At 48.7% G+C, this 27,154-nt stretch overlaps 1 protein-coding gene across 7 annotated transcripts in view; it reads left to right on the forward strand.

Moving 5' to 3' along the window:
* Positions 1-6,361: 6,361 nt before the first annotated feature.
* The window catches only part of LOC139751244 (phosphatase and actin regulator 4), a 173,876-nt gene continuing 153,083 nt past the window's right edge, over positions 6,362-27,154 (forward strand). Inside the window, exons 1-3 of one of the 7 annotated variants that reach the window (XM_071666486.1) lie at positions 6,362-8,045; positions 11,985-12,164; positions 13,585-13,680. In XM_071666486.1, coding sequence (XP_071522587.1) covers positions 6,608-8,045; positions 11,985-12,164; positions 13,585-13,680 — 1,714 coding nt within the window. In that variant the 5' untranslated portion in view covers positions 6,362-6,607. The remainder of the gene's footprint in view (positions 8,046-11,984; positions 12,165-13,584; positions 13,681-27,154) is intronic. The other 6 variants (XM_071666487.1, XM_071666485.1, XM_071666479.1 and 3 more) reach the window with 6 other exon arrangements.

Raw genomic sequence — 27,154 nt, forward strand, 5'->3', positions numbered from 1 at the left:
AGATGAGGGAGAGGAGGGAGGGAGACATTTCAGGAAGTCTTTCTCGTATCATTTCCGCTGGTGACAGATGCATAATACTGATCCACACAGTTAAGCTGGTGAGGAGGAAGGAAGGAAAAGGAAAAGAAAAGAGAATATAGAACATAACGAAGGCAGTGAGTATGCAAACGATGCGATAAACAGTGTATAAAGCAGAACAGACGTAATAATAGATCATGCGAATGAGTAGATAAAGGCCATCGTGTTGTGTGTGTGTGTATATGTTGCCTGTGTGTTGCTGTCCGCGGGTAGTACAACACACCACGCGAGGCAGTGTTGCGCGAGAGGTACATTCTCATATACTTTCCCCCTCATCTATTTTTTGTTCTTTTGCTCTGGGATTTGAGATAACTTCAGGGTCACTCCCTTCAGGTGATCGTGGCACTCGACCCTCTAACTTATCACGGTGGTTTAAGGCAGTCAAAGAGGACTCAGAACTTGGGAGGATATTTCTCGTGTTTTTGTCTCTTGTTTGAGATGGATCAGGAGATGGGGGTCGTCTTCCTGGCTCCACTGACAGGGTTGGACCTGGACCAGGAGATGGGGTCGTCTCCCTGGCTCCGCTGACAGGGTTAGACCTGGACCAGAGGATGGGGTCGTCTCCCTGGCTACACTGACTGTGTTGGACCTCGAGACCTCGACCAGGGCATGGACCGGTCTCCCTGGCCACACTGACGGTGATGCACCTGGACCAGGGGATGGACCGTCTCCCTGGCTACACTGACGGTATCCCAAACAGCGTTGTTCCAGACCACTGGCATGGAACAGAGGATTTCCAGCCTCCGTCTCTCTCTCTCTCTCTCTCTCTCTCTCTCTCTCTCTCTCTCTCTCTCTCTCTCTCTCTCTCTCTCTCTCTCTCTCTCTCTCTCTCTCTCTCTCCCCCCTCATCCCCCTTATGGTGGTGGGTGGGTGGGGGAGACTCAGTACCCTTGTAGTCATGTTCCAGAGTCGAAAGCGAATTTCGACGTGACCGGGACGGTCACAGGCCTGGCCCTCCTGGTCTGCGCTGATCCACCGTCAGTACGAAAGTACATTAACCTGCGAGGCTCAGATCTTCCCTGCCTCCCAGGAACTTGTCACAGCGAAGGAAGGCAGAGAGAATATTGGCTGTTCAAGACCGGGAACCTCCTGGAGTCGTTCTATACGCCGGAGTAACCAACTGTTCGTCTCGGCCTTCAAGGTTGCTCGGGCTGGGCCTGTGGTGGAGGCTGTGGCACAACCAGGCTGTTGATGTCTGCAGCTAACGTCTGCGGGTGCATTAATAGATGTTGCTAAACATCATTCGACGCTCGGAGCCTCATCCATTAATCACACTCTACCAGTAAACCCATCTACCTTCAATTCCCAGCACCCTTGTCTTTCATATATATATATTTATCTCTTGTGTCTCCCCTGATGATGTGATTATTACACGAAAGTGCACTTGGGAACTTATCGTGTTTCATTTTCCCCTTGGACTCATAGGATATATATATATATATATATATATATATATATATATATATATATATATATATATATATATATATATATATATATATATATATATATTTAAAAGTAAACAGCATATTCATTTCGAGGCCATCAATGCTCTCACTGAGAGAGAGAGAGAGAGAGAGAGAGAGAGAGAGAGAGAGAGAGAGAGAGGCGTGCGTCCTTCAGGATACGTGTCGACAGTTTCCCAGGATTGACAGCTCCAATGCCAAGCTGATCGTCGCAGAATGCAAGACTCAGCCGCCCATCTCTATCGGTGGTGTCTGCTGTGTGGTCTTTGTGGCTCACCTCTTTGTCCGTATTTGTTTGAGTGAGGTCTGGTTTGAATTCGCGTTTGCGTGTGTTTTCCTCTCTCTCTCTCTCTCTCTCTCTCTCTCTCTCTCTCTCTCTCTCTCTCTCTCTCTCTCTCTCTCTCTCTCTCTCTCTCTCTCTCTCTCGGTTTATGTGTGTCCTTGTTTCATTTGTTTGTGCTTGATTTTATCTGAGAGAGAGAGAGAGAGAGAATTCACAAGGATACAGACACCGTCAGTTTGAAGGTCCTGCGTATGACATACCCAACAATATCCCCATCTGACATCCACTTCCATAAAGTAACCCAAGGAATCCTGGAATTACATGATTATGCCCCGGGGGACGAGGGGCATGTCTGGAGTCCCTGGGATTAGGCACTGCATTCCATAAGATCTCTGCTGGAAACGACTGGAATTGAGAGCTATAGTCCCTGGAAGCAATAACTAGAATTCCTGGAATGGATGCCTGCAGCCTTAGCTGTTGGTCCTTGGGAAAGAAGGAGTGTGATATCTCGGATATTGAATACTGGAAGGATCATACAGTTGAGTGATGGAAACAGCTGGCCTGGAAGAGCTTCTGGATTGCCTGGAAAGAGGAGTCCCTTGGGGGTAAGAGGGACAGAGAACTGAAGGATATGATGGTTCTTGTTTCCGAAGAATTAGGAGGGTGGTGGGTTGGGGTGGGGGTTGCTGGAAACAAGAGATCATGTCCCTGGAACTCAGGTTCTTGTCAGTCCATTCCAGAGAAGTTGTCGCTCGAGGGTAAATGCATCGAAGAAGAATATGACGAAAACTTCAGGATGATGTGAGCTTAGCGAGAGGGTGATGCAGAACGCTGAGGGTCCCTTCTCTCCGACGAGAAATCTTGGCCTGGAACTCTTTTCCACGGCAGCCGTTGAGGTGCTCCTTCCAGCTGTGCCCTGGAATGAGGAGGAAGCCCGCTGCCGCCCCCAGCCCACCTCTCTCTCTCTCTCTCTCTCTCTCTCTCTCTCTCTCTCTCTCTCTCTCTCTCTCTCTCTCTCTCTCTCTCTCTCTCTCTCTCTCTTTCTGGAACTTTTATTATTTGCCTTCCTCAGAGACGGTCTTGTCCTCAGGTGCTTCATCAGGTAATTGCCCCCCGAGACTTGCTTGCGCCAGCTTCCCCCCTCGATCTCGCCCTCCTGCGTCGTGATGTTCCTTCTGCCGTCCTTTGTGGCCTGGAGGAGGAGGGTCGTTTGCCAGGTCTTTGTGTGGCCGATGTTTGATGTGTGACTGGTCGGTGGTCGTGTAGAGGTGGTTTGTCTCGTTTGGCCAGGACGGACGTTGGCAGTTGCGATATATGTGTGAGCCTCTCTCTCTCTCTCTCTCTCTCTCTCTCTCTCTCTCTCTCTCTCTCTCTCTCTCTCTCTCTCTCTCTCTCTCTCTCCTTATCCTTGTCTATCCCAGACATTTCCAAACTCCTCTTCTTCAGAAGATCCAGGGGAATATTATTCATACCCACCTTAATAGAGAAGAAAAAAAAAAGATGAAATCCCCTCCAACTCATCTTGAAGTATTAGATTTATAGTTTCATAAAGGATCGTTCATCTCCCCCCCCCCCCCTTCGCCACTTTTCACGTCGTTTTCATTTCGTTCCCGTCGTCAGAGTCTGAGAGAAAAGACTTCCTTTTGCAGTAGAAATTTTTTTTTTTTTTCGCTAATTTTCGTTCAAAGCTTATCTCTTGAGTTTGAGTGCGTGTGACCGAAACCTTCGGGAACGAAATGAATCTCAGTGGATTACGGTATTCACTATTTCAAACTTCGGGTGGGTGATAGATGTAAACTTTGAATGATCAGTGTAAACTTTTGGGTGATGGATGCAAACTTGGGAAAATCGTTGTAAACTTTGAATGGTAATATAAAGTTTGGGTAATGTAAACTCTGAATAGTAGCTGTAAACTTTGGTGATAGATTTGAATATACAGACCTTGGTTAACTGATAGATGTAAACTCTGATTGATATCTGTAAAATATGAAATATAAAATATAAAATATAAAATATAAAATATAAAGTTTGGGTAATGTAAACTCTGAATAGTAGCTGTAAACTTTGGTGATAGATTTGAATATACAGACCTTGGTTAACTGATAGATGTAAACTCTGATTGATATCTGTAAAACGTGGATGATGGTTGTAAACTCTGGCTGGATACCTAATGTGTCACCCGCTCCCCGGCCAAAGCGAGCGCATGCGTGATCCAGCAGGTAACAGGCCAGTGCTGCACGTGCGTGCGGGATGCGACATTTAACGGCGCCGCTGCTGCACGCTCGTGCACGGAGCGGTAGGTAACGGGGCCGCTACTGCACGTGCGGCGTGTGGCGCGGCAGGTAACGGGGCCGCTGCTGCACGCTCGTGCACGGGGCGGTAGGTAACGGGGCCACTACTGCACGCTCGTGCACGGAGCGGTAGGTAACGGGGCCGCTACTGCACGTGCGTTGTGTGGTGCGGCAGGTAACGGGGCCGCTGCTGCACGCTCGTGCACGGACCGGTAGGTAACGGGGCCACTGCTGCACGTGCGTTGTGTGGTGCGGCAGGTAACGGGGCCCGCTGCTGCACGTGCGTGCATGGCGGGGCAGACACGACCGTCATGCGGTGACCATCGCCAGGCAAGTCACGCGAGCCATGAGTCACGCATGAATCAGATGGCGGAGTGGAACAGTTCAGTAAAACACGATCCCCTGTGTCGCCAGACCGGATTTACACCAAGATAGTCACATCTGACCTTACCTTACTGCACCTCACCTCTCTCATGTATACCTTACCTTACCTCACTCATGTATACCTTATCTTACCTTACCTTACCTTACCTTACCTTTACCTTACCTTACCTTTTCCTTACCTTTACCTTTACCTTACCTTACCTTACCTTACCTTACCTTTACCTTACCTTACCTCACTTATACCTTGCGATAGTTTGGGAGGTAGGTCATCTTTCCCCTACAGCTAGGACAAAGCCACTTCATTGAGCTCCTTCGTTCAGTCAAGCTGTTACAGGCCACGGCCCGTTGACCTCTGTATCCAGGTCATGTAGCTCGTAACTGGTTCCTGTATTTAAGGTACTGACTCCATGCTAACGGTACAGAACCTCTGAATTATTACCAGCTTAGCGGAGTCTTCAGCTTCGTATGATTTTTGACACAACAAGATTCCCTTCGAGGGATAACGAGAGCTTCGAATTAAGACCGTCATGTATGGGGTGTGTTGGATGACCAACGCATGCGTCTCCTTGTGTTTCCAGCGAGGCAGGGTTGTGGAACACCCCCTCCAGCAGGTGGAAGGTGTTAGCTTGTGTTTCCAGCGAGGGAGGGTTGTGGAGCACCTCCTCCAGCAGGTGGAAGGTGTTGGCTTGTGCGAGGCAGGGTTGTGGAACACCTCCTCCAGCAGGTGGAAGGTGTTGGCTTGTGTTTCCAGCGAGGCAGGGTTGTGGAGCACCTCCTCCAGCAGGTGGAAGGTGTTGGCTTGTGTTTCCAGCGAGGCAGGGTTGTGGAACACCTCCTCCAGCAGGTGGAAGGTGTTGGCTTGTGTTTCCAGCGAGGCAGGGTTGTGGAGCACCTCCTTTAGCAGGTGGAAGGTGTTGGCTTGTGTTTCCAGCGAGGCAGGGTTGTGGAACACCTCCTCCAGCAGGTGGAAGGTGTTGGCTTGTGTTTCCAGCGAGGCAAGGTTGTGGAACACCTCCTCCAGCAGGTGGAAGGTGTTGGCTTGTGTTTCCCCTCATGTGTTAGATCATCCCACGACAGGATGGCCTCGTGAATATATCGCTGATCATCGCCATAACACTTTCCCTCCCGTCTCCTCTGCCTGGTCGCCTTTGGCAAAAAGGAGGGATGGTCTTTGTGGGCGTGACGTAATGTGGTCCGCGGGAGATCAAACCCGTCGGTTAGAAGCAGTTGGAAGTTTATGTTCGTGAATAAATCGACTGAAATTTATTCCCACATTTTTTGTTAGTGTTTCGGACGTGTTTCTTGTCGTTGGTGCCACACACACACAAAAAGAAAAGACTTACGATTTGCGTCGTGCTGGGAGGAGCAGGAGGGTGTCGTGAGGGAGGTGTAGCGAGAGAGAGAGAGAGAGAGAGAGAGAGAGAGAGAGAGAGAGAGAGAGAGAGAGAGAGAGAGCACTTGTGGAGCTTCTTAACGTCTGCTGTGGCAGTGGTCCACTACAGCACCACCTTCGTTCCACCCGTCGTGTCTCCCATCCTCGCTCCACCTCTCCCACCTCCCGTTGTGTCCCGTTGTCTCCCTATTGCGCCAACGGGTGTGGGTCGCCCTGTGTGTGCCGTTGGGCCATCCAGGACGCCCGGAACTCTTCGTTGTGTGTGTGTGTGTGTGTGTTATAAGCGCCGTGATAAGCGGAGAAATAGTGGCGTGTCTTGACCCAGCATTGTTGTCAGGTTGTGTGCAACGCTTAGGACCAGATGACCAGTGGTGTAGGTGACCTGCATTACTGGTGACCTCTGTCGCTGGTGACCTTTGTTGTTGGCCATGTGTGGACCTGGAGACTGGTGATGTTGGTGACCCCTAGTGCTGGTAATCTGTGGTAACATTTAGTTAGCATGTAGAGCAGTGTGGTGAAGGGTGAGGAGAAGCGGCCATCCCCAGCAGAAGCAGCCAGAGAGAGAGAGAGCATTATCGGAACAATCTGCTAGTCTGGGGGTGTTGCCAGGTGCATCAGACGGGCTGTGTGGTGTCGTGAGCAGGTGTTGGACATGTGTAGGGATGTGTATGGCAGGTGTTGAGGGCCGCGGGGTCTGGCAGACTCGCTGACCATGTTCTGTATGGGCGTCAGCGAACGCTATGACGACTTCGTCCACCGCAGCGGCGTGGTCTGGCGGAGTCTCTCCCGCAGCGGCTCCAACGCCGCCCGTCACCTTAGGTCCCGGTCAGCGGCTGTCGTCGGGCACCTGTGTTGTTCCCACGCCCCCAACACCTTCTCCCGACACGTCCGCGCCCGCACCACCCTCCCGAGGCGAGAGCGGTCCAGGCCTCCTCAGGCTAGAGGCTCGGCACCGCCGGCTGAAGGAAGCGACACCCACGATGTTGCCGACTTGGCCAGGGTCTTCCCGGCGGCTGGCCCGCCCCTCCCCAGGCGGCATCACGCTCCTGCCGGAGGCTTGGCCGCGTCAGGGCTTGGTCACTGCCCCACGCAAGCCTCCCGCCTCCACGACCATGTGCCACGCCTCCACCTGGGCAGGGCGGCCTCAGTGGGTAGCATCATCGAGGGTCGTCGCCGTCGTGGAGATGACGACTTCTTTATGGGCCGGGCATATACCCTGCCCCGTCGCCCTGGCAGCTGGACGCCCTCCCCACCTCCCCTGCGACGCTCCTACTCTTGTACGCCCGGGGTGCACGCCTTTCTCCTGTCGCCCCGCTCGTGTTCCGCGCTGCCTCGACTCCTGAAGACGTGGCAGTCAGAGGCTCTGATCCCGGGCCAGAGTGCCAGCGACCACCCCGGCCTGGGCCAGGATGACGTTCTCCCAGCCTCGCCCAGCCACCACCACCGCCGCCGCCGCCACACCGGGTCCGCGGGCCGTGCTGCTGCCGAACCCACACTGCCCCACCTCACTTGTGAATATCCTCCTGACTCCAACCCAGAACCCCTCTCACCCAGCCATGCCTCCCCTCTAGATACATATGCCCTTTATACATCCTCCCATCACAGCTCAGACGCCCCTTACTCCAGCCCCGACCCCCACTACAACCCTGAGGCCCTCTACAGCAGCCCTGGACCTCACTGCAGCCCTGAGGCCCTCTACACCAGCCCTGGACCTCACTACAGCCCTGAGGCCCTCTACACCGGCCCTGACCCGCCCTACAGTCGAGCCACCGGCCAGGACACCAAGCCCTTCGAACCGTTGTGTCGACAGACTTGTGGTCCACGTTGCAACTCGGACCCGCCCAGCAGCGGCCGTCGTCCGTATGATCACACACGATCCCCTTACAACACGTCTCTCCGTATCCCCGCCCACGCCCCCTGCGGCCGCGACCGCCCCTCCCACACCCCCACGCCTGGCCACTCCCACGCCCGGGGTGCTCGGCACCAGGTGGCAACTGATGAGGGAGGTGCGAGTGGCGAGGGCAAGCAATGGGCAGGCGACTCCCCTGGCCGCGCCCCTCACCAGGTATGGGGCCGAGGGCGTCAGGTCCTCCAGGTGTACGTGACCCAGGTCACAGGTCACCTGGCGGCCGCTGTCAGGTCCGCTGCAGGTCAGTGAGGGGTTTTTTTTACTGGGGGTTTCGTGGTAGGGTATCGTGTCCCTCACAACACGCTCACACAGAGAAGGGGCATTATGAGACAGACGAGAGAGGGATGTACACTTTTTTTCACAAGGTTCCTCATGACCATTCGCGGTGACATGGGCTTGTCTCTAACCCCCCCAACAGAAACTCGCCTTGTTGAAAGAACAACTGATATATCTTAAACGAAATTTTAAGAAAATAGAAATGTAGACTCGCAGGGGATGTGTTAAGATCTCAAAATACTGCCCTAACCTCACAACATGACACACGGCAATTGCCACACAGTACACTATCAGTGTGACATTAAAGGGAAGATGTAATGCTTGCGTGAACTGATGTTCCCCCGCCTGCTGTGGTGTAGAACATGGGAATGATATGCCACAAGGAATCGGGACCAACGCGGGGTTCTCAGTCAAGTACCTTTGAAACAAAGGCAGACTGGTACCTTTAATGATGTCAATTACGAATGATTAGGCCTCATTAAGAAGAAATTATACCTAATTAAATTCAGTAATCACAAAAATTAGTTCCTCCTTGCTCGTGTGAGATTTCAGCCCCTCCACCTCCCCTATCTCTCTCTCTCTCTCTCTCTCTCTCTCTCTCTCTCTCTCTCTCTCTCTCTCTCTCTCTCTCTCTCCCATCAGAGGTCACCACTGCAGTGGAACCGGAGGAATAAATGCCACTCCTCGTTTCTCCCACAAACTTTCCGTGGCAGTATACCGTACAGAGACGACGTGGCGCTCCTTAGCGGTTGTGGCCAGAGGGAGTGGTAGGTGGGTGGGGTGGAGGCCTTCTCCATCAACACCGTGTGTCTCTGTGGTTAATAAGACGGAGAATTGTGGATTCTGTCCTCCAGCAGGTGACCTCGTCATGGACCATCACTTCTCCTGTTTTTGGAGGGTTTTTTCCCCAGTACTCTCGTGCGTAGCAGTTTGGCCTAAGGCCAAAGCTGCTGTGTTGTTCCACTGTTCAGTCAGGCTGTTGGAGACCGCGTCCCGCAGGTGTGTTTAGCCACCACCACCACCACCACATCTTGGCCTTTGAGACATTACCTACAGCCAGACCGAGCTGGTGGGGGAGGTGGTAGAGACGAAACCCCATTCCTCCCCGCCAAACCCAAAGTTCGTAATGAGATGAATAGGTTTACAAACTGTATTATTTACTCTTATTTTCATCGAAATATTTGAAATTATGCTTTCTTCATTGAAGATACTGCATTGCATTCATATATATATGTATGTGTAGGTATGTATATTTGCGTGGGTGGACGTATGTATATACATGTGTATGGGGGTTGGGGGGGTTGGGCCATTTCTTTCGTCTGTTTCCTTGCGCTACCTCGCAAACGCGGGAGACAGCGACAAAGTATAAAAATATATATATATATATATATATATATATATATATATATATATATATATATATATATATGTATATATATTCCTTCATTAACGTAATCAGGGGTGATTTATCCGTCATCTCCCACCCACTGCCACTCCCACCCCGGTATATCGGAGGGGAGAGGAGGTGGGGTGTGTGGTTGGACCACCAGACGGGGGAGTTATCACACTAATAGTCGTTAAATTAGGTTAATGAGAGGCGCCAGGTAGTAATGAGGGGGTGATTATATAAGTGGCTGCAGAGGTTTGTGGACGTGGGATCCTGTCGATAAGGGAATTAGATGACTCCCACCGAGGTGATATATATATATATATATATATATATATATATATATATATATATATATATATATATATATATATATATATATATATGATGTAGGAGGGAGATAGGAGGCTGGAAAGGCCATAGAGTCGATAGAACTATGGTTAGGACTTATTACCACTGAACCTACCGTGGGCATTATATAGGATTGGACTATATGGATTTGGTGAGGGTGTCTGATGCCTATAATAAGACTTTAGAATGTACACGGAAGACCAGAGACTTTATATAGATGCACCATCGAACTCAGAATTCGGGCTATTGGAACTATAGGATTACTATAGGATAGATATTCGGAATATTTTTTAGGTTTTCTAAGCACAGGCCGTACGTAGACCTGAGTGCGGAGAAGTGTGGAATTCTTATTGATCTCTGTATATTGTGATGACTGTTTTGTGGTGGTCGAACTAGAGCGGTTACCCTCCACCATTGGCGGTTTGGAGAAGAAAACGGATTTTATGATGTTAGAGAAAACGGAATTTTTAATCGTTTTTAGATTTAGAAAACGAGAGTGATTTATTTCCAGCTTAAGAAAATTGGATAGATATATGTCATTAGTTATAGAAGACGGAAATTATAATTATTCACAAGTATAGAGAAAATAATTCAGTTAATATTTCGTTAAGGTAGTGTTTGTAATAAAGTGTTTGTGAACCGATCTTATTTTCCAGTTGAGAAATTCTCTTCATAATTCACTACGAATAAATTTAGGTATATAAATCGTTCATAGATAAATTTAGATATATAAATCGTTCATAGAGTCGATGCACTCCTGTCCCTAAGGTTTATTTGTAGACCTTGTGCCCCTTAATGATTAAGGCCCAAAGTCGAGTATCATTCATGTTTTCACGTGTGTTTATATATGTGTTTGGGTGTTTGTTTCTTTGTGTTGTTTTGGCCTCGTGTTTTATAGGCAGGTTTTGCCTCCCATATTTACATATTGATGTTCGTGTTAGTTTGGAGTGTGTGTGTGTGTGTGTGTGTGTGTGTGTGTGTGTGTGTGTGTGTGTGTGTGTGTAATATCCTGCTTAGAATTACCCATTGCACCGTACGGGGGATGGGTGGGTGGTGTACACTCGTGGGGCCAATTTTTTTTTTAACTTACTGCATGTTGTCATTTTTGTCATTCATCATTCATGTTATTCCATTCATTGGCTGTTCATGATGTTAGAATACCTGGTTTTTTTTTTTCTACATTCTTTCTGAAGTCGTACTTAATTTCTATGTTATGTTCTGGAAGAACTGTTCACTCTCCACGTCATCACACTGGTTTAAAAACTTGAAGAAAGAAAAAAAAAAGAAATGGTTGTGGTCAAGTCACTCCTTACTCTTCTCTCCTCCATGATGGACGTATTTATGGCCTGTAGCCACTCGGTGTAAACCAGCTGTCTTGATTCTGGTGTCATCTTTGGTCGCCCTCCTTTAGACCTTCTCCGTTATCTCGCTGCCCTGCTGAAGGTGCGGTGAACCCAACTTTTGAGAAATGTATTGTAGTTTTGACCTTCTCCACGTAGGAGGTAGAGGTCATTGTCCAGGTCAGAGGTCAATGTCATCTGAGCCTTGCTAATCTAGATTACCTTTGGCGTTAGTAGATTACATTATTATTATTATTATTATTATTATTACATTATCACTGAATTTTGATTGATTTGATTTGATTTTTAAAATTCTCATTCTTATCATCTCATTTTTGGCCCATTTGTAAATTGACTGACACGTGTTCCGTCACCGATTTACACCAGGGTATGTGTTTTACAACCCTCCCCCCTCCCCCTCCTCTTCCCCCTCCCTTACCCCTCTTCGACCCCCACCTTTTATTTACATATTAGACCCCCACATTTTATTTACATATTCGACCCCCACATTTTATTTACATATTCGACCCCCACATTTTATTTACATATTCGACCCCCACCTTTTATTTACATAGTCGACCCCCACATTTTATTTACATAGTCGACCCCCACATTTTATTTACATATTCGACCCCCACATTTTATTTACATAGTCGACCCCTACATTTTATTTACATAGTCGACCCCCACATTTTATTTACATATTCGACCCCCACATTTTATTTACATATTCGACCCCCACATTTTATTCACATATTCGACCCCCACATTTTATTTACATATTCGACCCCCACCTTTTATTTACATATGTTTACCTCTCTTTCAGCCAAAGGTGGGAAGACGAATGGGGCGGTACGGGGCGTGTCCGGCGGAGGGGGCTCTGGGGCGCGGACACCCCCGGCAGAACGGAGTAAGAGCAGCAAGTTCTCGGCGCTGGGACGGCTCTTCAAACCCTGGAAGTGGAAAAGAAAGAAGAAATCCGAGAAGTTTGAGGCCACGTCCAGATGTGAGTCGCCATCTTGTATATCTGAGATATATGTTTATAAGTAGTTATATATATATATATATATATATATATATATATATATATATATATATATATATATATATATATATATATATATATATATATATGCAAAATTTGCACTTAATGGTGTTGGGGTTAGGTTAGGTTAGATGTAGTTGTATGTGGTGAAGTAGGATGGTGGTTCTGGTGGTTGCATTGTTAGCGATTGTGGTAGGAAGGTGGTGACTGAGGAAGGTGGTGACTGGTGACTGATAGATGGTGGAAGCGGTGGTGATACAGGTTGGATGGACTGTAACAAGTGGAATGGACTGTATATAAACAGAAAGGGTGTGTGTGTGGTGGGTGGTGGGTGATGAAGTGTGCCTTGTAGACTGTAACACGTAACTGAGAACTGATCGTAACGGATGACCGTGAGAGGTGACCGTCACATCATAACATGCGTCACAGCCAGTCACTGTTAGACTGATATAAACACACTTAGCAGGGTCGTGTCTTCCCTGATCTGCTTTTATAAGCAAGGAAACCTGAGCAAGACCTTGAGGAATGTTGGTTCGAGGACGACTGCTTTGCTGGAGGTATACCTCAACCTTGGGCTGTAGACAAAGACGGTGTGGGGGGTTAGGGGGGGTAAGGTGGGTGGGACAGGTTTACGGTATACCTAATCTGTGGCAGGTAGACTAGAACTTGTCAGGGGTCGAACAGGAAACTGTAGGGTGTTAGACTCCTTGTACACCATGAATGTCCTATTGTACATCAGGATGTCCCCTTGTACAGCATGATGTCCCTTTTTACATCAGGATGTCCCCTAGTATATCGTGATGTCCTCTTGTACATCAGGGTGTCCCATTGTACAACATGATTTCCCTCTGTACATCGTGATGTTCCCTTGTATAACATGAGTTTCTACATCAGTATCCCCTCTTGTACATCAGGATGTTCCTTGTACAACATGATGTCCCTTTGTACATCAGTATCCCCTCTTGTACATCAGTATCCCCTCTTGTACATCAGTATGTCCCTTTGTGCATCGGTATGCCCTCTTGTACATCAGGATGTCCCTTTGTACATCAGCATGCCCTCTTGTACGACAGTATGTCCCTTTGTACATCAGGTTGGCCTCTGTACATCAAGCTTTCCGCTCGTGGGTTGTGAAATGCACGAGGCATTAGGCAATCACGTCATGGTTATTTTCTCCCCACCTGAGTGGTTACGAGCGTCATGCAGAAGGCGTCTCGAAGCCCAGTACAAATGATGATGGATCAGACACATGCCATGTCTCTGGCGCATACATTGAGGGGGTGTGGATTCATTACCGTGTGATTTGGCCCTTTTATCAAGTGCTAAATAGCAGGTACTAATGTTGATGGATGGTACAGTATTTTTTGTTATTCTGTTGCAGCTTTGGAAAGGAAGATTTCGATGCGGGTCAACAAAGAAGAGTTAGTACAAAAGGGCATTCTTCTGCCCGACTCCCCTACCTCACCTATAGCGGAAGGTAAGTCCCCCCTGTCATTGTGTAAAGAAAATAGGTCTGGCAGTTATCCTGACATCAGAGAAAACGAGATTCTTTCGAGCACGGACTGAGCTTTGCTGGAATCCTTGCATGCCGTGGTGTACTAAGATGTCCATTCTCTTCTTTTAACGAAACTTAGTGTCTCTGTTTCGAATGCTTCGCTGGACTCAGCCTTTATTCATCACTAAGGAAACGTAAAAAAGGTTGTAGTTGTCTCTAAATAATTTTGTTTCCCCTTTTAAGCTCGGAGTTTTCCGTCGCTACATTCTTTCTTTGTCTGTGTAAGTGGCAAAGACTTTTTAGATATATATGTATTCATGAATATCGAATGCAACGTAAAGAAAAGAATATACTAATTTCCCTTCCGTACACATGAAACCTAACTTGGAAGTTTCCGTTTGCGTCATATCTTTATCCAACAGTGTCTTGAAGGACAGCAGCCATCTGGGGCAGGAGTTATGGTCGACTGTGAAAGCCTTAAGATGGTGGTGGGTAATATGCTCGCAGATGGCCATGAATTTAGATTTAGAATCAAATGTGGGATGTAAAGCACATACAATATGGGGTGGCTCTGTGGGTGCCATATTTTTTTAGTTTTTTTTTCTATCCAAAGGAAAAATAAATATGTTTGATGGAGTGTCGAATGAAAATGGTTGGTACTCATGTTGGTGAAGAAATGGTGCTCGGGATATGGTAAGTGGTGTTGGCGCCGCTGGCGAGCAGGAAGGTATCGGGTTACTTGACCAGTTTTTCCAGATAGTCAACAAAAGACGCACGCGTTGCGTCGGTCACGTGTCCTGCCTGTGTACGATAACTGTCAAGCTGGGGGGGGGGGATAAGCTTTTTTTCCCCCCATCCGTACTTCTCCAAAGAGGAGGAGAGCACGGAAATATATATGTGTTACTGAGGTGGTTATTAATAGTGTAATGTATATTTTAAAACTGGTGTTTATACTTTAAATGCCGAATGTTGTGTTTAAAGTTTTCACAGTGTGAGGGAAAAGAGGAGTTACCTTTGGCACTTGTGTGTGTGTGTGTGTGAAGGGGGGACGAGTGATGGGAAATGTTTTAAGCGTAGCACACTGCAGATGCGCTTGGCCGACCATGTTGTGTAGGGGGGAAACACCTACTGTTTCTCCTCCTATGGATGAGTTCTATGCCGGGGAAACTTGCTTAAGAAACTCGTCTTTTTATTATCTTATTCCGTTTGGAAGCCATTTTCATTTCTGCTCTGACGTAGCAGAGTGTATATATGATTGATTCCTCTCCTATATAATTCCTGGTACATATAATTCCTCTTCATAGAATTACGATTGTCTGTGTTGTATTTTTTTTTTAATACGTGATTATCGCAGACGCCTGGACCATACTGGTCCTCATCCGTTCGTCAATTTTCTTTTTTAATGTAATTTTTCACATTTCACATTCAGCCGATCCAGGAAGTCTGTCTCCTCCTCACCCTTGGCCGTTGTAACACTTCCTCCCGAGAACCCGCTCACCTCCCTGACGGTTCTGTGTACCGTCCATACGCTGCCCGTCCTGCTGTCCCACGACCTTCCCCCGTCCCAGGACACCTTGCCCCCCCCCCCTTTCTTGTACTACTAGCACCTCTCGCCCTCGCTAGGGTCCTAGTACTTCAGCCCCCCTCACCCCCCCCTAGAACCTGTCGTTGGCGCCATTGATTTCAGGTGATGAACGCCCGCCGCCTCCAGTCTGGCGTAACGGCCGCCATTGTCGGCCGGCTCCTGTTCCCCCGCCGCCGCCCCTCCTCCTCCTCCTCCTCCTCCTCCTCCTCCTCCTCCTCCTCCTCCTCCTCCTCTCAGGGAAACAGACCCAGATCTCCCATCCTCTTCCCCCCCCCCCGCAACAGCCACAGCTGGCTCCGCCCCCCCCCCCCCATCCCCTAGCTCCACCCTATCACCTGGCCCCGCCTCTTTAACCCGGCTCGCCCATCACCTGGCTCCACCCCATCTTCCCCCCTCCCCCCCCCCCATGACATACGTACCTCAGCCCCCATCATTTGCCTCCTCCCGTTTTCCAAGCCTTTACCCCCCCCCACTGCCTTTGTCACATCACCCCTTTCCCTTCCCTCCCCTCAGCCCCATTATCTTGCTCCGCCCCGTGCCTCCCCCTCTCCCATCGCTTGCTGCTACCCCCTTCACCTGACTCCTCCCCTTCACATGACCCTCCCCATCACCTACTTCCTCCCTGAGCCCTTTTAGTAAATTACCCCTCCCCCCTCAGTCACCTGGCTCCACCCTCCTGCCCTGCCCCCCCCCCCATCATCACCCCTCCCCACCACAGGGCTGCCCCGCCCCTTACCATCACCCTCCCCATCACCGGTTGACCAACACGCCCCCCATCATCTCGCCCCATCCCTCCCACTATCTATTACCTCCCCTCTTACCATAGTCTCTCCCCCCCCCTCACTACCCTCCACCATTAGTACTGTCCCTCCAACAACGAGTAACCACCCCCACCACCACCACCTCTTCTCCACCACTTACACTGCCTCTCTCACACACTATCCACACTCCCCTGGGTAACCACCCCAACCCCCCTAGGGTGATTTCTCCAATTTTCTCAGTTTTCCCAAATCCTTCTCTGCAAACCCCCGTATTTTGCTGTGTCGTTTCCGGAATAAGAGAATAAATAAGGAAATCCCCAGCTGGTTAATCCGGTGGCTTTACATTTCTTCCGAAAGAATAAACATTTTTAAAAGTTTTCCGATGCATACGAAATAAGTCTCTCTCTCTCTCTCTCTCTCTCTCTCTCTCTCTCTCTCTCTCTCTCTCTCTCTCTCTCTGCGTTACGATGCGTCTGCTTGAGCCAGCAGTCCTGTGTGGCGCGCCCCGCCCCCCCCTCCCCCATGGGGTGCGTTGGAGTGCGTGTCTTGGGGGGGGGGCAGCAGTAGTCCCCCTCCCCCACCCCCAAGGGTGCGGTTAGAGTGCGTGATCGCTCGTGTCCAGGATGGTTTATACTAAAGGCCCAGGGGCCTCACGGCCGCCGGTGACTGAGAGTCTTGGGACGTCCCGGGACAAGGTCCAGACCCTGTCCCACACCGGACCCACTCTCCTGGGTCTTGTCCTCCCGTGGACCGAATCCCAGTCCCTGTCCCACCACGGAGCAAATCCCGGGCCCTGTCCCACCACAGATCAAGTCCCAGCACCTGTCCCACCACAGATCAAGTCCCGGGCCATGTCCCACCACAGATCAAGTCACGGGCCATGTCCCACCACAGATCAAGTCACGGGCCATGTCCCACCACAGATCAAGTCACGGGCCATGTCCCACCACAGATCAAGTCCTGGGCCATGTCCCACAGTAGACCAAGTCCCATGTCCCATGGAAATGGTGGTTGGCACTGGCGTTCATTATCCTACAGGGATATGTCTTGCCCTGATGTCCCATTGTCCTCCTACCCTAGGGGCTCCTCTCTACCCTCGTGGCTCGGCCAGCCAGAGCACTCGGTGACGCCTCTGATCACTCAGGTTGTTCGAGGCGGCCGCGACGCGCAGTAGATGTGACGTTGTTCATCTGTCACCACCCAACCTTACCCCTGTGTTGATATTAACACCTTTACTGCATGAATAGAAAGTATGAGAAAGACCATTTCACCAATTTTTATTCCTTTTTTTTTCACAGAAATCCGTCTGGCGGATTTGCCAGTCCCGTAAATCCGTAAAAACGAACCCCAGCAGACAAATCCGCCCCGTAAATCCGTAAATATGAACCCCAGCGAACCTTTTTTGGAAATTATCCCGTCGATGACGTCAGACAGAGGTGCTCCGTGTGTGTGTGTGTGTCATCTGTGTAGCTATATTACAGATGGACAACATTAGCATTGCAGATGCGCCAGTGTTGGGTACGCTGCCGCTGGGGCGAAGAGAGAGAGAGAGAAAAAAAAGAGACAGAAATTATGAATCATTTATTATTGTTTTTTATTTTTTTTTTTATTTATTGATGCTCTTCCATGATGGAGTAGAATAGTCAGCGGTTGTGATCTGCAGTGACCGCTAGCCAGAATAAATCTCCCAATTGCTCGAATTTTTGGGAAAAAATTGTTTATTTATTTATTTATTTATTTATTTTGATAATCATGATTATCCAAGATTGATTTGTCGTCAGGTAGACATGTTGATCACCGACGTTAATCCTTCCCTGGCTTGTGGACATGTTAATCCCCCCCCTGGGAGGTTAATCCTACCTTTGGTCTATTGGACATGTTCATCACCTAGGTTGATCCGCCAAACCCGACATGTTAAATTGGCGAAGTTAATCCGGCCCTTGGCCTGTGGACATGGATATTCCCCCCCTGGTTAATCCTCCCTTCTCCCCTCCGTTACTCCCCCAGGATTAATCCTCCCCAGCCTTTCCATATGGTAATCCCTCCCCATCAAGTTAATCCTCCCTTTCTCCTTTGAAGATGTTAATCTCCGTTGTAAAAATCTCTGTGATTCTCTCTCTCTCTCTCTCTCTCTCTCTCTCTCTCTCTCTCTCTCTCTCTCTCTCTCTCTCTCTCTCTCCCATCGTGCACGCGCCTCACCACCACGAGTTACGCGAAGCGTACATAACGCGTCCCAGGCTTTTGTGTGTATAGCACGCGCCGGGTGTCTCGCTTGGGATGTACGAAGTCCCTGACGTCACTTCTCCTCTATGTATGTAGTCACACACACACACACACACACACACACACACACACACGCGACGACGCGACGTCACATATGATCGTATGTGGATTCCAACCCCGTAATCTCACGGTTCCGATCTTGGGTATGCAGTGTTGGACACTGCGATTTGTCTCAAGTGTTTTCTAATTGTACTTTCTGCTGACGATATATTTTTTAAGGGTTTGTAATTTATATATATATATTTTTTTTCCTTCTAAGGGTATAGTTTAGATTTGGTTTGAATCAGGTCACGTGTTCGGTTTGGTTTGGTTAGAGTTAGGTTGTGTGCTTTCTCAGATAGGTTTAGTTGTTGTTTGAGTTGGTTTAGGTTAGTTTAAGTTTTTGGTTTGGTTCAGTGAGGTTAAATCAAGTTTGGTGTGGTCGAAATTTGGCTGCGTTAGTTTTTGATGGTTTTGGTTTGGTTTAGTTTAAGTTGGTTAGGTGTAGCTCGGTGTGGTTTAATTTGGTTAGGTGTAGCTCGGTGTGGTTTAAGTTGGTTAGTTGTAGCTCGGTGTGGTTAGGCCAGATGAGGTCTGTTGTCAACACCATTTCCAGCATCATTACCACCAGCTGTGAGGACCCGGTCATCTGGCCGTGCCCCCCCTCACACCGTGAGTGAGTCAATTTTGCCGCTAATTACGTGATGACTTAAAAAAAAATTCCTGATTAATTTCGTAGTTAATAAGAAAGTCTTAATTTTTTTTTCTGTTTGTGTCAAGAAGAAAAATATGTATTACATTCAACCGTCATCATTCCGTGTTTGTGTTGCTTGCGTCCGTCGGTCTGTTTATGCGTCCGTCCGTCCGTCTATGCGTTCGTCCATCCGTCCGTCCATGCGTTCGTCCATCCGTCCGTCCATGCTTTCGTCCATCCGTCCGTTCATTCGTTCGTCCATCCGTCCGTCCATACGTTCGTCCATACGTCCGTCCATGCGTTCTTCCATACGTCCGTCCATGCGTTCGTCCGTCTGTCCTTCCATTCGTTCGTCCATCCGTCCGTCGAGAGCCACATTACAACCGGGAACATAAACACGTTCGTAACTTGAAAACTGTGAGTCCGATCCTGATGAGACTTGACCCAGTTCTTCCCCAGCATCTGACCCATTTGACAGCCGTATGGCCCATTCCTCCAGTCTGGAACATGGTTGAGTTATGAACCGTTAAGGTTGGAACCTAGTCTGCCCCTTGGTCTCTGGCTACGGAATTCAGTGATGGTATGTCATGTTTTCCAGTCAGTTTTCCCGCATATTTTTATCTCACTGCCAGACACTGTTCTGCACTGCAGGCGACGCGCTCCGTGGAATTACGGTGCACTGCAAGCGACACACTTGGTCCGTACTACGGAACTGCGCTAGCGCTGCGAGTGACACCAGCGTCTGCCCACGAAGCGTAACCCCATGTGTCGGAGGTCGCACTCAAAGTGTAGCCCTTGTATCGGAATCTGCGCTCGAGCGGGAGCCTCAGATGAGCCCGCATGTGGGAGATGGGATGCGGAAAATTCGGTTCCGATAACGTCGTCAATAATGAAGGCACCTTCCGCTGTCATTTGGCATTAGAATGGCTTCCGCCGGTGTCGGAGATCCGTCTTCAAACCCTCTCCATAGCTCGCCCCTGGGATTAGAGGAGGTCGGCGTTGTTGTGTCTTTGATCAATCATGCTGTTTGAGGCCGTGGGCCCCGGAGGCCTACTGCCACCGCCTCCTCCCTCTTCCCTTCCTTCCTTCCTTCCTTCCTTCCCCCTCCAGCAACCCGTGGCTTTTCATGGCGGTGTGCGCGTGTCGCCCACGCCTGTATGACGTCCGTAAGTGGGAACTAAACACCTGATTTGCATGCCGTCTCCCCAGGTGTCATTACCTGTGACCTTAGCATGGATGCTGTGTGTGTGTGTGTGTGTGTGTGTGTGTGTGTGTGTGTGTGTGTCTTGCCTCCCCACCCCCTCCCCCCTCCTGACTGACTGTACCACTGACCCATCCGCTTTAAGTCAACTCAGTCCTGAACGGTTGTCGGGTTGGAGTCGATGATGAATCTGGTGGTGACCTCTTGTATAAGCCGGAGGAGCAGCCTCCTCCACCTCCACCGCTCCTGTGAACATTACGACGCATGGGACGAGATAACGTGATAGCTGGAGTCATCAGTATCAGTATATATATATATATATATATATATATATATATATATATATATATATATATATATATATATATATATATATGTGTATGTGTGTGTGTGTGTGTGTGTATGGTAGTGAGTGTTGGGGAATATGTGACCGGGGCCCAAGTGGAAGAGGTGAAATTCAATTGGCACGGCGGCATACAGTCCAATCTCATGCAGCTGGTGCATGTACACAGGACCTCCCAATAGATTACTCCCTTCTTCCGTTCATGAATATTTCGTATTTCTCTTTTTTTTCGTCCCGAATCGTCACTGTTGTTAACGTGTTTGCTCCATCCTGAAGAAAATGGTATACGTGATCTTGGCGAACCACTTGAGGCCGTCGTAGACTTTGGGCGAACTGCCTCTCAGGCACTGTATCTACATCTTCACTGTATTTCCTACAGTCTGGTCTTAGATGTATTCCCTACACCCTGTGTGTGTGTGTGTGTGTGTGTGTATGTGTGTTGTGTACACGCGAAACTGGGTCATAGGGGATCGTAGGGCTACAGCCAGGCTGTAATTCGAGTAATAGGAAGGGTATTACAGCTACGGGTCTGGGGTTACAGCGTTGGGTAACGTCATTCGACCATTAAGGCAAGGTTGTAGGGCCATGTTACATCACCCAGAGTACAGGGGCCAGGCTACAAGACTTCAGACCATACAGCGCCGGGGTTACAGGATACGACTGTGCGTGAGAGTACAGTACGCAGCAGCAGTAGAACACTACGAACCGCTGTACTGGCAGGTGGGGGGTGAGGAGGAGGGGGGGCGTGTGGCCGTTTCAGGGCTACAGACTACAGGACGCAGCCGTAGGCAACAGTGTTGTAAGAAGAGCAGCAAGGCTAGAGAGAGAGAGAGAGAGAGAGAGAGAGAGAGAGAGAGAGAGAGAGAGAGAGAGAGAGAGAGAGACGCGACGTGCTGGTCCGTAACAGAAGGATGCCAATGGCGGCCGCATCTGGCCTTCCACACAGTCGGTATAGTAGACTTGGAGGTGGGTGGGAGGGCGGGCGGCCGGGGCATTTTCTCCTGTCCAATCCTTCCCTTTTCCCCTCTGTCTCCTCCGCAGCCGCTGTGTATCCTGCGGCATCCTGTGCACGCGCGCGCGCGTGTTTGTGCGTGTGTGTGTGTGTGTGTGTGTGTGTGTAGGATGAGGGGGAAGGGGAGGGGAAGTTGGTGCTCCCTGACCATTGGCGTGCATGGGAGGGTCAGGCACGGGTGGAGGTGTGTGGGATGTGACACGGGTGCATGATGTGCTTGGTGAGGGCTGGCCGCCGGGAGCTTGGCGGAGGAGGAGGAGGAGGGGGCGCCCCTCCTCCTCCCCCCCAAAGCTCCCGGCGCATGACAGCGAGAGACGAGCGTCGAGGGGTAGCCAGGTGCCGCCGCCGCCACCGCCACCGCTGCTGCTGCTGCTGCCGCCGCCGCCGCCGCCGCCACCGGTGTAGTCAGTCAGTCTCGCCACCTCCTGCAGGCCGCCCGCCCGCCCCGCCTCCGTCAGATAGCGCGTGTCGTTTCCAGAGGCCCCTCGTCCCTGGGTGTTCAGCCCTGCCCACACCCCCAACCGTCCCCCCTTCCCCCCATCTCGATCCGACCTCCGCGCTGTTCTCAGTGTTTCTGTGTACCGTGTACCGCGCCGTACCGGTGGTCCGTGCCGACCGCCTCGCTTGTACCACACTGTACCGTTGGTCTGTAGTGACTTCTCTAGCTTGTACCTCACTGTACCGTTGGTCTGTAGTGACTTCCCTAGCTTGTACCTCACTGTACCGTTGGTCTGTAGTGACTTCCCTAGCTTGTACCTCACTGTACCGTCGTTCTGTAGTGACTTCCCTAGCTTGTACCTCACTGTACCGTCGTTCTGTAGTGACTTCCCTAGCTTGTACCTCACTGTACCGTCGTTCTGTAGTGACTTCCTTAGCTTGTACCTCACTGAACCGTCGTTCTGTAGTGACTTCCCTAGCTTGTACCTCACTGTACCGTCGTTCTGTAGTGACTTCCCTAGCTTGTACCACACTGTACCGTCGTTCTGTAGTGACTTCCCTAGCTTGTACCTCACTGTACCGTCGTTCTGTAGTGACTTCCCTAGCTTGTACCTCACTGTACCGTCGTTCTGTAGTGACTTCCCTAGCTTGTACCTCACTGTACCGTCGTTCTGTAGTGACTTCCCTAGCTTGTACCTCACTGTACCGTTGGTCTGTAGTGACTTCTCTAGCTTGTACCTCACTGTACCGTCGTTCTGTAGTGACTTCCCTAGCTTGTACCACACTGTACCGTTGGTCTGTAGTGACTTCCCTAGCTTGTACCTCACTGTACCGTTGGTCTGTAGTGACGCCTCTAGCTGCTTCTGGACTGTAATGCTCTGTATTGACCGTAGCTTGTATCATACTGTACCCATGGTCTGTAGTGACCCCTTCACTGTTATACTGTTGTGACTGCCTGGCTTGCACCATACTGTACCGTTCTGTAGTGACTCCCTTGCTTATACCATATTGTACCGTGTCTCTCCAGTTACTGTTCCTGTACCATACTGTACCCTGCGTCTTTAGTGAGACCTATTCCTGTACCATCCTGAAGATGGTTTGTAGTAACCCCACCTTGTACCGTACTGTACCGTGACTCCCCTGGGGACCTTACGCCATACTGTACCGTGACCCCCGTCACCCTGTACCATACTGTACCTTTCGTCTGTAGTGACCTCCCACCGCCATCCTCGCCTTTACCACACTGTAATTACTCTCGTGCCTGTAATAGCGGCCTGTAGTTCTGTAACCCGCTGTACCGCCCTGTAATTACAGTCCGTGTGTCATAGTCGTGCATGTACCGGCCTGTAGCCACTGTGTATACGTACATGTCGTTTTGCCAAAGTGTTCCACCCCTTAAACACGACGGTACCACCCTTGAAAACGACGGTACGACCCTTGAATACGACGGTACGACCCTTGAGCACGACGGTACGACCCTTGGATACGACGGCCTGGGTTTTTTTTTCTAACTTGCTCCTTTAAGGTTAGGTCAGAGTCCATGCCACCATGCCCAAGGGTCGTACCACTGTGAACGAGGGTCAATATCTTGTATGCATCTACCTTCCCTGTCTTTGTAATGTTAATGAATGACGATTGGGATATATATATATATATATATATATATATATATATATATATATATATATATATATATATATATATATATATATATATATATATATATATATATATTTGCCATTGTCTATCTCGATGTTCCGTGTGTAAGTAAATGTATAAGTCACCCCAGCCTTCCGCAGTGCAGAGGTGGATCTGTAAATCACAGTTTGATTTACGTGTAAATGATGGCTGGGATTTACCGCGCCACAGAATGCTTTCCAAGTGACCGGAATATTGATGATGGAATTTGAAGTATAATATATATATATATATATATATATATATATATATATATATATATATATATATATATATATATATATATATATATATATATATATCCTTATTTGTGGTGGAATGCACCGTGTTGCACGTACCCATGTCAATATATAATTCACCATTTTTGCAATTTGTAGAGTTGATGTAAGGATTGTATATATATATATATATATATATATATATATATATATATATATATATATATATATATATATATATATATGTATATATATATATATATATATATATATATATATATATATATATATATATATATATATATATATATATATATATGGTAAACTCAGCACCGATATATCGGGCAAGATGTATGGAAAATTTGTGTATACTGATCTAATTTTCATACCTAATGATGTATTTTAACTATAAAGGTATTTGATTTTTCAGTGGTAGATTTAACTTATTTTTATCCTCTCGTGGTTAGGTTTAACACTTTGTAATGTTGTCTCCTAAGGTAAATTTAACTCAGGGTATTTCTTTTTAACATTTCTTTTTCAACCAAGGTATATTTTTAATGTGTTATTATTATCTGTGACGTTAAATTTAACATTTTTATCCCTAAGGTAGGTATCCTGGTTTGATGTATTCTATCCCCATATTTAACCTCCCAGGCATTTCAACCCTCGTGTACCCTTAAGATGTGGACACTATGTAAATTAACATGTTAAATATGCTCCTGTTTATATTTTCAACCTTGATTTGCATGTGATGTTTATTTTTCTGTATCTTGGGGAGTGTGTAATATCACGACCAGCAAGACGTAAGAACAAGAGGCCTGACTTAGCCTTAAGTAGGAGCCTAAAGTAGCATCTCTTAAGTAGCAGCTGACTTAGCCTTAAGTAGGAGCCTGAAGTAGCATTTCTTAAGTAGCAGCTGTTACGGAACGGAGCATCGTGGTAGCCTTAAGTAACCTGCTCGCTCCAAGTAGCCTAGTACAGAACTGCTGTAGTCTGATGTTGATGTAGCCTTCAAGGCCTTTAAGTGGAGGTGGGATGGTAGCCTAAAGTAGCATTAAGTAGTTGCTTGAAGTCCCCCCCCCCCCCCCAGTGGCCTTTTGTATGGCTAGGAATGGCTTGTAGTGTGTAAGTAGTCAGTTGTCGGGACCAGAATCCAGGCTACAGTAACCTCAGATAATGGCGTCAAGTGCGTTAAGTAGCACCCAGCCGTAGTCTTAAGTAGTGGTACTTAACAGCCCCTGAGGAACGGGTTGAAGTACCCTTAAGTAGTAGCCTCAAGTGTCGCCTCCCACTGGCCTTAAGTAATGGCCGGGACTACCCATAAGTAGTAGCCACAAGTATTGGACTCGCTGTAGCCTTAAGTAGCGGTCCTGAGTAGCCTTAAGTATGGGAGTGTAGTCGTTCTAAGTATCAGTCTCCAGTAGCCCCTTAAGTAGCCCTTAAGTTGCCCCTTAAGTAGCAGTCACGCTGCTTCCCCCGTGGGAGACGCTTCACATCAAAGTCATTTACATATCGACAGAAGAGAGAGGGAGTGGAAAAGTTGTAAATAAAAGTGTTTAAGCGTGTTTACAGTCAGGGCGGTAAATTAGGTTAGGTGTAAATTGCGTTGCGTCGGGGAAAATCGAGGTTGAAATGACTGTGTAAACAGCCATATGCAACTTTGTAAAATACGACGGGTGGTTATGGCGGTGTAAAACATGTGTGGTTATGACAGGGCGCGAAACTATGTAAATATGATTTTTTTTCAGGAATTACTGGACTACAGATTGCCGAGGTTTTTTGTAAAAAAAAAAAAAACGAAAAAACAGATGGCGTACTGTTAAGGGAATTTTTTTTTTTTTTTTTTTTACTTCGGCCTGTAAATGAGGCGAAGTATTTGGTAAATCTCTGTAAACCAGACGAGTTCAAACCCGTTAATGGAACAATGTGTAAATAGAGGTGACTTAGTATAGTTTTTTTTACATGGTATTGTAAATGAGAAACATACTTGATCAAACCTTGTAAATCAGGTGAAGTAGAACGTGTAAATAATGTGAAACATGTAAGTGTTGTCTTCAAGACATAACTATTTTACATTCGTAAACAAGTACGCTCACGATTCGCATCCTGTAAATAAAGTTTCGTACCATCTTTTCGTGTTTGTAAATCTGACGATTTACTGAATGATCTTGTAAATGAATCGACATGAGTGTGTCAGCTAGACGGAAGCTGACGTCTTGTTATCAGCTGTAGCAGTCATGGCTCCCGGGCCCTGCTGACGTCCTGTCTCTCACCTGCTGACTTCCTGCTCCCACCTGCTGACGTCCTGCCTCCCACCTGCTGACGTCCTTCCTCCCACCTGCTGACGTCCTGCCTTCCACTTGCTGACGTCCTTTCTTCCACCTGCTGACGTTCTGCTCCCACCTGCTGACGTCCTGCCTCCCACCTTCTGACGTCCTGACTCCCACCTGCTGACGTCCTGACTCCCACCTGCTGACGTCCTGCCTCCACCTGCTGACGTCCTGCCTCCCACCTGCTGACGTCCTGACTCCCACCTGCTGACGTCCTGACTCCCACCTGCTGACGTCCTGACTCCCACCTGCTGACGTCTTGCCTCCCACCTGCTGACGTCCTTCTCCCACCTGCTGACGTCCTGCTCCACGCAGCGCCCCTCGCCAGGTGTGAATCATTGCCAAGTGTCGTCGTCGTTGTCAACACTGGAGGAGTAATGTGCTCCCCCCCCCCCCATTTTTTCCCCTCACCCCCCCTTCTGCTGTGTCTACTCTCACCAGCCTCCTCCTCCCCCCTCCTCCCCCCCCTCACCCCTTGCTGTGTGTCTCCTCTCACTTAACTCCCCCTCCTCCCTCACCCCTTGCTGTGTGTCTCCTCTCACTTAACTCCTCCTCCTCCCTCTCTCTCTCTCCCTCCTCCCACCACCACCTGCTGTGTCCTCTCACTGGTACACTAACAACACGTCATTCACAACAACCCCCTACCCTCACCCCCTCTCTCTCCCTCTCTCTCTCCCCCACACAGTTGCTCACACACTCTCACACAACCCCTCTCCCGGGCATTCCTCTCCCACCAACCCAGAACTTCACATCTTTTTTTTTTACAGCCGTGCCAACAGCACCAGTGCTTGTTACCAGCTGAATTGCCAACACAGGAACCTGGTGTTACTGCTTCTGGAACGTCTTTGTGTGTGTGTGTGTGTGTGTGTGGCGTTTATCTTGTGTTCACTGATGTACACGATAGATTTATTTTG

This window comes from Panulirus ornatus, chromosome 11 (genome assembly GCF_036320965.1).
Source record: "Panulirus ornatus isolate Po-2019 chromosome 11, ASM3632096v1, whole genome shotgun sequence".
NCBI classification, from domain to species: Eukaryota; Metazoa; Arthropoda; class Malacostraca; order Decapoda; family Palinuridae; genus Panulirus; species Panulirus ornatus.